Genomic DNA, 11447 nt, shown 5'->3' on the forward strand with positions numbered 1-11447 from the left:
TCATAAGTCATGTGCTCCAGACCCCTTATCATTTTTGTTGCCCTCCGCTGGACTCTTTCCAATTTTTCCACATCCTTCTTGTGGTGTGGGGCCCAAAACTGTACACAGTATTCCAGATGAGGCCTCACCAATGTCGAATGAAGGGGAAGGATCAAGTTCCTTGATCTGCTGGCAATGCCCTTACTTATACAGCCCAAAATGCCGTTAGCCTTCTTGGCAACAAGAGCACACTGTTGACTCATATCCAGCTTCTCATCCACTGTGTCCCCTGGGTCCTTTTCTGCAGAACTGCTACCTAGCCATTCGGTCCCTAGTCTGTAGCAGTGCATGGGATTCTTCCATCCTAAGTGCAGGACTCTGCACTTGTCCTTGTTGAACCTCATCAGGTTTTTTTCAGCCCAATCCTCTAATTTGTCTATGTCCCTCTGTATCCGATCCCTACCCTCTAGTGTATCTACCACGCCTCCTAGTTTAGTGTCATCTGCAAACTTGCTGAGAGTGCAGTCCACACCATCCTCCAGATCATTAATAAAGATATTAAACAAAACCGGCCCCAGGACCGACCCTTGGGGCACTCCGCTTGAAACCAGCTGCCAACTAGACATGGAGCCATTGATCACTACCCGTTGAGCCCGACGATCTAGAGAGCTTTCTATCCACCTTACAGTCCATTCATCCAGCCCATACTTCTTAAACTTGGCGGCAAGAACACCTTGTACAGTAATATAAAATCCCTCCTGGCCAGAGACTCCAAAATCCTTTTACCTGTAAAGGGTTAAGAAGCTCAGGTAACCTGGCTGACATCTGACCCAAAGGACCAATAAGGGGACAAGTTACTTTCAAATCTTCATGGGGGGAAGGCTTTTGTTTGTGCTCTTTGTTTTGGGGGTTGTTCGCTCTTGGGACTGAGAGGGACCAGACATCAATCCAGGTTCTCCAAATCTTTCTGAACAAGTCTCTCATATTTCCAACTTGTAAGTAAACAGCCAGGCAAGGCGTGTTAGTTTTTATCTTTGTTTTCTCAACTTGTAAATGTACCTTTTTGCTAGAGTGTTTATCTCTGTTTGCTGTAACTTTGAACCTAAGGCTAGAGGGGAATCCTCTGGGCTCTTTATGTTTGATTACCCTCTAAAGTTATTTCCCATCCTGATTTTACAGAGATGATTTTTACCTTTTTTCTTTAATTAAAACCCTTCCTTTTAAAAACCTGATTGATTTTTCCTTGTTTTTAGATCCAAGGGGGTTGGATCTGTATTCACCAGGGAATTGGTGAAGAATCTCTCAAGGCTACCCTGGGAAGGGAATTAGCTTTGGGAGTGGTGGCAGCGGACCAGATCTAAGCTGGTAGTTAAGCTTCGACCTTTTCATGCAGGCCCCCACATTTGTAACCTAAAGTTCAGAGTGGGGATGCAGCCTTGAAAGAAAGAAAGAAAGAAAGAAAGAAAGAAAGAAAGAAAGAAAGAAAGAAAGAAAGAAAGAATGGAAGGTCGGGTCATCCATCCCTATAGAAGTTGAAATTCAGATGCAGAAAATCTCTGCAATACTGAATTTGTCCAAAGTTCTGTCCCCAGTGGGAATGAACAGCTCCATAGCCATTAAAAGTTACACTCTGGCAATTAATCCTATGGGGCAAAGAGCTAAGAACTTGCCGACTGGATAGAAACTTCGGTCTTTCATTCAGTTCAGACTCACAGGTAAATAAAATGGATTTGAAATTGTTTAAGGGAACAAATCCCCAGTTGGTGTAAATCAGCAGTAGCTCCAGTTAATTAGGCCTGATTTCCAACTCGCGAAAACTGATATAGCTTCATGGCCATCTTAGGGCCAGATCCCCAGCTAATGTAAAACAAAGTAGCTCCATTAAAATCAAAGGGCCACATCTCCACTTGGTGTAAAGAGCCCTAATTCCTCGGGACTCAACGGAACTATATCAATTTACACCATTTTAGGACATTGCGCTGAGCTTTTAGCGTTTGCCTCTGGGTACCTCTTAGTGACCAACATCAAACAGCCAGAGCAGCCTGAGCTGTGGGTTCCTCTGGTGTCTGCATCCCAAGAGCTGCTGATGAAATGCAGGAGAAAAAAATCTCTCCTCCCCCAGAACTGTTTATGTGGTATTAATGAAGAAACAGGCTATTCCAGGCCAGCTGGGGCTCTGGTGCCACTGGGCTCTGAGCTATTATAGGTCACATGTCTGTGCTACCAATATATATTCTATTCTGCAATCCCCTTGGAATGCCACATGGACTCAGCCCTGCCTTGTTTTTAATCAAGGGTCCTTGCAGGGATGCTGCCATTGTGTGAGATCCAGGCTGGGTGCTCTACCCCCTCTGTGGGGTTAGGGTCAGCTAGGAAAGGTTGTCAAGGTGGATTGTTCCTGAGGTGAGATCGGAGCTGGGCTCACATCCATGGGGACCAGATTCAGCCATTTAGCTCCAGGCAAGGTACATCTTGGGCTATGACTGTGTCTGAATCCTGCACAAGCCAGGATCAGTTTGATAGCTGGGAGGGGCTTTCCGTCCCCAATCCCATTTAGTCCTTCAACTTTCAGCCAAACGTGCCCAAAGAGGGGTACCCATCTGTGGAGTGGGACCCTCTCTGCTAGGAACTGTAGAGAGACCCAGCAACTCGGGGGATATTGTGAAGGGACTGGGAGACAGCAGCTGGATAACACAGTGATGAGGCATTATTGACAGGTGCACAGATAGAGGACTGAAGAATCCTGGCAGTGGACTGTCCAATGCTTCAGAGCCTGGGAAACATTCCACAAAGATCAACACTGTAAGTCTGATATTTCAGTTAAATATGTGTGGGAGCTAATATACTGGAGCAATGTAAAACTAGAACTATGAGTTACAATTGGAACTCTTTGAAACCTTTACTGTCATTCTATCAAACATCTAGAGCTGCTCATTTTTTCCAGCATAAAAATTTTAAATTTTCATTGAAGTATAGAAACCAAACCATTTTTTGGTTTTGTGAATCAAGAAGCAAACAATTGCTGGAAAAAATACTGAAAACTGAAAAATTTTCGCTGAGTGTTTTGAAAAAAAGAAAAAGATTTTTCCAATGCATACGTTGTTTTTAAAGATAGCACAGACCTATTTAAAAAAAAAAATATGCTCAATTTAAAACCGAGATTTCCATGGAAATAATTTAAACACAAAATATCTGAATTCCCCAGATTGAAAACTAATAACTAAGCCAGTGGGCCAGCATTGATATTTTCCAATAACACCCTATATTCCAACCACATGTACTGCTGTTTCAAAGAGATTCTTGCAGGATGGTAAAACTGAGTAAGCAGCAATATTAGCATCCTTAGACTATGTTTTATATCTGGAGGCACATTTAAACTGAGGCACAGAGAGTTGAAGCCCCCAGCCAAAGTCTTTCTCTGCTCAATTACATAGAAGATGGCAATGTGGCTAGACTCCTGATCTCCTGTTCTACCACCATATCCTCTGTCCCAAACTGATGCCTGCTAAAGAGAAATACTCTTAACAGGTGGAGAGCAGATAAATATAGTAAGACACAGCCTATGTCCCAGAGATTTCACAACTGAAGTGGACAGGATAGAGAAAGGGAGGGAGGCAGGGACGGGAAATAGAGGAACAGGGAGGGGAAGTTACTGGCCCAAGGTCACACAGCAGGTCCGTGGCAGAACCAAGAATAGAAACCAAGTCTCCTGATGGCCACTGAACCATAAAGGCCAGATATACAGTCACAGAGGGAAATTACTCAACACAGATGTAGCTGAGCAATGCTATTAGCTCCTCATCACACAGAGATGGAAATGCAGCTGGGATTTAGTGCCACAAATCAGTTTTGGAAACAGTCAGGAGGCCATCTATCTGATGTTGCCGTGAATCCTTACAACTGAGTGGTCATTGGGGATGCTTTCTGAGTCCATGTCATATTTCCTCAGAAACTGGAAATCAGGCAGCATTAGTTTTTTAGTATGTGACCTCCACGTCCAAGTTTGCATATTTCCCCAATAAGGAAAATATCTTGACCAGATCATTGGGGTTGGATGTGCTTGCTCCATCCTTCATACTGTATTTTATCAAGCCCCATCCTGAGCCAGATCTTCAGATTGTGTAAACTGATGCAGTTCCATGGATATGAAGGGAGCCATGTCAATTTCCACTCATGTGTTAATTCGCCTCTCCTAGTCAATGGCAGTGATGAATGCTGTGCACCTTTCACACTCCTACTGTGAGATATTACTAAGGGAAATCAGGGCCATACCCTGTCACTGTAACCCCGACCTTTGTCTTTGTTCTGCCCTCGTCTCATCATCTCATCCATAGCCCTTCACCACCATCATCACACCCCCAGTTTTCCACTGAAATAATTTAAATGAAAAATGTCTGAATATTCCAGATTGGAAACTTTGATTTCAACCGGGTTGGGAATATTAACATTATCCAATATTAGTAAAATTTGAAGCCAGTCACTCTATTGTAATAGTGTATATTTCTGTTTCAAATGAACAATTGTTGAATAGCAAAACTGAGAAAGTAGCAAAATTGGTAGCCCACAGAATATTTAGTAAGCATATTAGTGCCTTAGATGGAGAACAGAGAATTGAATCCCTCCCACCAAAGCCTGGCTCTCTTATCCCAGCCAAGGACATAGAGGAGGTGAATGGTATTAGAACCTAGATCTCCTACTCTAGCGCTGTATCCTCTTTCTCACACTGCTGCTGACTAAACACAAATGCTGTAAATGGTGGCATTGAACATACACAGCCCATTCCCCACAGAGCTCACAGTCCTAGCAGACAAGGCAGAGAATGGGATGGAGGGGAAACAGAGGCACAGGGAGGAGAAGTGACCGGGCCAAGGTCACACACAGGTCAGTGGCAGAGCCAAGAATAGAACACAAGTCTCCTGATGGCCACTGACCCATACAGACATAAAGTGACAGGGGTAAATGACACAGCAGAGAGGTAGCTGAGCGATGCTACTACCCCTTTGTTACACAAAGATGGAAGTGGAATCTTGTGTCATAAATCAATACATAAGCAGGCAGCAGGCCATCTATGTGGGGTTGCAGTGGAATCACTACAGACGAGCTCTCATGCAGGATAGTGACTGAGTCTATGTCATATTTTCCCAGAAAGTGGATATCAGACAGTGTTGTCATTTTTTCATTTTAGTTTCATGCCCAAGTCTAGAGCCTGCTGTTCATAGCAAGAGAGGATCCAGCTTGGCTAGAATGTTGCACTGCGATAGTACTTTACTCCATTATCTACATGGCATTTTATTCAGCCACATCCTGGGGCAGATCTTTGGATGGTGCAAACTGATGCAGCTCCATTGACTTTAGGAGATCCATGCCAATTTACATGTGTGATAACTGACCACTCCTAGTTAATAGCAGTGATGAGTGCTGTGCATCGTTGACACTCACATCATGAGATATTGCTGCAGGGAATCAGGGCCAGTCCCTCTCTCACTCTTATCCCCACCACTATCTTCGTCCTTCCCTTCACAGCCATCACAAAATGAACAGACAAAGAAAATGTCCAACCAAACCACGGTGACTGAGTTCCTTCTCCTGGGATTCTCTGATGTTCGGGAGCTGCAGATTTTGCACTTTGTGGTGTTTCTAGTGATTTACCTGGCAGGCCTGATGGGGAATCTTCTCATCATCACAGCCATAGCCCTCAACCACCATCTTCACACCCCCATGTATTTCTTCCTGGTGAATCTGTCCATCATAGACCTTGGCTCCATCTCCGTCACCATCCCCAAATCCATGGCTAATTCCCTCATGAACACCAGGTCAATTTCTTATCCTGGATGTGTCACCCAACTCTTTCTCTTTTTCCTCTTCACTGCAGCTGATCTTGCCTTACTCACCATTATGGCGTATGACCGACACGTGGCCATCTGCCAACCACTGCACTATGAGAGCATAATGAACAGGAGAGCTTGTGTCCAAATGGCAGCCAGTGCCTGGATTACTGGTATTGTGTACTCTGCCCTGCACACTGGGAACACCTTCAGGTTACCCTTCTGCAAGTCCAATGTCATCAACCAGTTCTTCTGTGAAATCCCCCCACTACTCAAGCTCTCCTGCTCTGACTCCTACCTCAGTGAAGTTGGGCTTCTTGCCTTTAGTGTGTTTATAAGTTTAAATTGCTTTGTTTTTATAATTGTGTCTTATGTTCAGATCTTCAAAGCAGTGCTGAGAATCCCCTCTGATCAGGGCTGGCATAAAGCCTTCTCCACCTGCCTCCCTCACCTCATTGTGGTCTCTTTGTTTCTTTGCACTGGCTTCTTTGCCTACCTGAAACCCACCTCCAGCTCAGCATCAGGTCTGGATCTCATGATGGGTGTTCTCTATTCCCTGTTGCCTCCAGTGATGAATCCGATCATCTACAGCATGAGGAACAAAGAGACCAAAGCTGCATTAAAGAAACTGATTGTATGGAGGTTATTTACCTAGAATTAAAATGCCCATCATTGCTCCTTGATTGAGATGTCATTCTGAGATTCTTTATGAATATAATCAACTGATGACAAAATTGTCTCCTTGAGAACATAGTGTGCAATCTCTTTATGAATTCATAAAATCCGGACTAACTCCACTGAAGTAGAATGAGTTAATTTCAAACTCCACATGAGTAAATAAGATCAGAATCTAAATATCTATGCATAAATGTACATACACACCTATCTATCTGTCTTATCCTGCTAACATCACCTTGCTATCTGAGCACTTAGCACAGAATATCAATAGCCATAGCTAAGTCACTAGTGGACTTCATGAACTTTCTGGTGCTTCTCCTTTTTTGGGGTAAGAATGGTGGTTGGGGTATGAGAGGTTTGGCTTGTTTGTTTGCTTGATTGTCTCTTTTTCATGTTGTTTCATTTTATTGATTCATTGGTTGACTTGTTACTTTGTTCCAGGTGACTTTTTTGGGGGCTAGGAATTTTTAGGGTGGGATATGTTTGATTAAATGGGGGTATACGTTTATTTTGTCATTTATTCAAGGTGTGAATGTCATAATATCTTTGAAAGGGTTTTCTGGGAGACTTAGAGTTTTCCTTTCCCCAGTGATGGAGAATTTAAAATAGTTTCTGTAGGTGTGTGGATAGCTGAGTTCCTGTTTAAATGATTGTTTTAATTCTAATGGGATTTTATTGTCTTATTTACGATGTGTTAGGGTACCTATATCTTTATATAATTATGTGTAATATCTTTTTTCATTTAAACAAATAAATATTGTGTTCTTCTTGCTATGGTGGAAAGGCATTTTGGAAGAGAAAGCTATTGCAATGTTTCCTAAAGACAAACTGAGTCTGGGTAATAAACCCAAATTTTATCCTACCAAACTATTGCAGTGATCGATCTGGAACTGCTCGTATTTTTTCTTATGTTACGCTTTGTTCCTACAGTGGTAAATAAATTGTTCTTTGTATGGTGGAGGTGGGGATAGTCACTCAACTTACTACTAGTCACAACTCCTGTGGAAAGAACTGCAAGTACCAAGCATGGTGGGAGAAATCACGATTGTTGCACAAATTGCTATATCCTGGGTCCCAGTTTGAGAGTGAGAATCACATGATCCAACCCTAAGAGAGGGACAGGCGCAAGATGGAGACATGGGGTGTGCACTCAAAGACCAGAGTACAACACAGAGGTTATTCTAACCTTGTAACCATAACAAATGGGATTTAGCCATTTGCTTCAAAGGGTAGATTGGGATTTGGCCAATGGTGTCTCATCCACACAAGGATCCAATTGTGTCTAGATCACAGAAATTGGCTGCATTATTATTGTTGTTATTATTTATTATTTATTATACCATGTTTGTGCATGGTTGTGTATACTACATCTGAATTTTAAACTTAACTCCTTTGAATATTCTGAACTAAGGTACTAATCTCAAAAAAAGTCATAAGTCGGGGCTTAACTTTAAATATGAGAAAAGTCCCATTGAACGCTTACAGCTAAACATATGGGGTTTTTTTTGGGAGGGAGGGTTGGGGGTATGGATGTGATTTTCAGTTAGGTCTACTGTAATTAGACATCCAACTCTTAAGTATTGGCTATTGCCCAAAGTCACTGAGTATGCCAGTGGCAAGACAAGGAGCCAAGGCCCATTGGAGTTACGGGCCTAAAATCCTTTGAGGACCTGGGCCTGAATCAAGTTCTTCTGAATTCCTTTCTCATATACTAACTACCTTACCCTCCTTTGAAATTCCAACCTAAATATGTAATTTGCATGGGCAAATAAGATATAATTTCAGGATGCGGAACAAAAGTTACATTTGCAAATATGACTCCAAAGAATTGTTTTAAATATTGCCTTAATAACAACAAGTCACCAAATACAAACATTGAAGGATCCCTAAAATGACCTGGAGTTGTCACACAACACACTGATGTACTGTATGCCCCAGCTTTGAACTCATCCCTACATAACCCACCACAACGTTTGATTGGCAACAATTGTCCATTTTGATGGATATCACAGTCTCCATGGAGAGAACATGAAGTGACTGGGACTGGGAGATTGAACTAGCCTCTCCCACTTCTGAGGTGTTCCCTTCAGATAAGGACTGCTCCTTGGTCTCTGCTGAGGCTGCTCACATAGGTTCAACTGGTTCCAATTTGTGTGATTGGGATGGTTGGTGAGCCCACTCATGATATGCCAAGGAGTTGACACACAACACTAATCTTTTTACTTGTATTTCTAGTTCTTCCTTTTTATTCCCCATATCTCTCACATTAGAAGACATACATCTAAGGTGTCTGTTAGATTTCCCCTCTATGTTCCCTCTTGTGTCTCCTTTGTTCATGATGCAATGGCCCATATTTCCCCCAGATTCCAACCCTTCACCCAGGTCTCCATATTCTGGACTACCTGTGTGATTTTGTTTCCTGCCCCCTTCAAACTTAGTTTAAACCCAGCCTCACTAGATTAGCCAGACTGTAGCCAAAGATACTTTTCCCTTTCTTCAATAGATGAACCCCCAACTCTGCTCAGCAGTCCTTCTTCTCAGAACAGTATCCCATGGCTGAGGAAGCTGAAACCCTCCTGGTGACACCATCCATGCAGCCAGGCATTCACCTCCTGGATGTATCGGTCTCTGCCTGGGCCCCTATCCTCATCTGGGAGGATCAAAGATAACACCACCTGCCCCCAGCTCCTTCACCCTTACTTTCAGAGCCCTGTAGTCACAGCTGATCTGCTCAAGGTCATACCTCACAGATACCATTGCTTCCCACTTGGATGTAGTAGTAGTAGTCAGAGGGCTGGATGATCCTTGAGAATCCTTCCATAATGTCTCAGATATGGGCCTCTGGCAGGCATTACACTTCCTGGGAAGACAGGTCAGGCAGGCAGATGGCCAGAGTCAAAAAAGTGGCCCTTCCAATCCGGGCAGCATGACCTAATGTCCAGAATCAATAATATTGCCCCACTCTGTGGAACTGTGTGGCCTCTTGACCGTTGGGGAAGTGAGACACCACTCAGGGGTGTGTGGTGCTTAGGGTAAGGGGACTCAGGCCCTCCCTTCTTCTCCAAGTCCCACCCCAGTGCCCTGGCAGTGGTGGGGGTACTCACCACCAAGTTAGCGCACATCCTCCTGAAAAACACTGACTGGTTCCCCAGTTCACTCACCGGAGAAAAGTCTAAGACGCTTGGGCTGCTCCCTACCCTTTCTCCCTCAGCAATGCTCTACGGCTCCCCTGGGTCTCTGGGATCCTCAAGTGGCATAGCTCCTGTCAGTGTGGACTATTCTCTGGGCTCCTCAGGCAGTCTGCGGTCCGTCTGGAGCTCGGCATACTGTGGATCTGTATTTGGGGCCTGGAGCAGCTCCCTGTAGAGATCTTGCAGTCTGCATCCTCCGCTTCAGCAGCCTGCCTGCACTGAGTTGGGCTGCTTCCTTTTATACTCTGCCTCCAGGCTGAACATGCCCATCAGAGTCAGGGAGCCAGGGCTTCCTCAGCCTTCAAAGCACAATTAACCCTTTAGGGGCTGGTTCAGGTTAGGTACACCACATCACACCTGGTCAGAAGCGTCACCAGTGAAATATTATTATCCAGTCCACCACTTGTACAAAGGAAAGTCGACATGCACCAGCTTCTGTACACTGAGCAGATTCTCCAAGCACTTCAAGCAAAACACACTGTTTTATGTAAAACATAAAACAGCTTTGTTAACTACAGAAAGATAGATTTTAAGTGATTATAAGTAAGAAATAAGATCAAAGTTGATTACCCAATAAATATAAGCAAAATTACAATCTGAGTTCTATAAACTAGACAGGATTTGACTCAAACAATGTCTCACCCTGATGGTATAGTTCCTTCAGCCACAGGCTGGGTTTCCTCTTTTCAGCCTGAGAGCACCTCCATCGTTCAAAGGCTTTATCCACAAGTTGTCTTTCCAGTTGTTGAGTTGTGGGGGGAGTGAGACCAAGTGATTATGTCATTTCCCCCCTTTATAGCTTCTTCCAGCTTGCTGGAAAGATCCTTTGCTATGATGTGAGTAAAGCAGTCTCCATTCTCTACGTGCTCCCTCTGAGAAGCTTTCATTGTGTACAGATCCTGTGATAGTCCTTGGTAGTGTGAAAGTCTGTGTGATGAGGTGGACAGGACCCGCACTGGGACTGAGAGGGTTAACCCTTCCCTGCTAGCAGAGGAAGCCACGTCCCTGAGGCTCTGCTGGGCATGTTCCAACCGGAAGTCAGGTATAAAAGCCTGCAGAGCTGCTCAGTCAGGGCTGGCAGCCAAGGAGGGAGGACACTTAGTGGTAGCTCCAGCACAGGAGGGAGGCCACTGAGCGTAGCTCCAGCCCAGGATCAGTTACGATCCTTACTGGAGAGAGCTGAGGAGCCAGGAAGCTGGACCAGAGACTTGCAGCTATTGGAACCCCAGGGTCCCGCTGTGTACTGAGGAACCTGGAGACCCTGATGCCACAGGTACTGCTATGGTTGGAGAACTGGTAGGAAATGACCCAGGGAAGGTAAGGGAGTGGTACTTCCCACCACTATGAGGGCAGCATGTTTCGGTAGGATTCCTTGCTGACCCGTGGTGGATCACGCCATCACCTACAGGGCTCTGGGTCAGAGCCTGGTGAAGGCAGGTGGGCCCGGGCTCCCCTACCGGGGGTCACTACAACCCCCCCCTGCTTTGCAATGGCATAGTTCACCAACTCCTCCCTTACCTCAAAGGAAATAGATGAACTCCGCCCTCTGGGCAGTGCTATCCCACCAGGGGAAGAAGATTTTGAGGGACTCTGGCCATTGGGCCACACAGTCCTGACTACCAGAGAGGTAGTAGAACCAATGTAGACGCAGGGAGGAGAGGTTATCCTCGCCCCCCCCCCCCCCCGAATCAAAGGGGTTGATGAGGTACAAAACCCGACACAAGTGGTGGGCAATGCGGGCAATGACCAGGGCCTGCTAGAAGGAGCCACATGT

General features: G+C 44.8%; 1 protein-coding gene across 1 annotated transcript; it reads left to right on the forward strand.

Annotated features, from left to right (window-relative positions):
* The first annotated feature begins 5529 nt into the window (after window positions 1–5529).
* LOC128846964 (olfactory receptor 14A16-like) lies at window positions 5530–6459 on the forward strand. The gene has a single exon (XM_054046261.1). The coding sequence runs from the start codon at window positions 5530–5532 to the stop codon at window positions 6457–6459; it is 930 nt and encodes a 309-aa protein (XP_053902236.1).
* Window positions 6460–11447: the final 4988 nt, after the last annotated feature.

Source organism: Malaclemys terrapin, chromosome 12 (assembly GCF_027887155.1).
Source record: "Malaclemys terrapin pileata isolate rMalTer1 chromosome 12, rMalTer1.hap1, whole genome shotgun sequence".
NCBI lineage: Eukaryota > Metazoa > Chordata > Testudines > Emydidae > Malaclemys > Malaclemys terrapin.

Coding starts and splice junctions, on each gene's coding strand:
- LOC128846964 (XM_054046261.1), top strand. CDS start 5,530: ATGTCCAACCAAACCACGGTGACTGAGTTCCTTCTCCTGGGATTCTCT.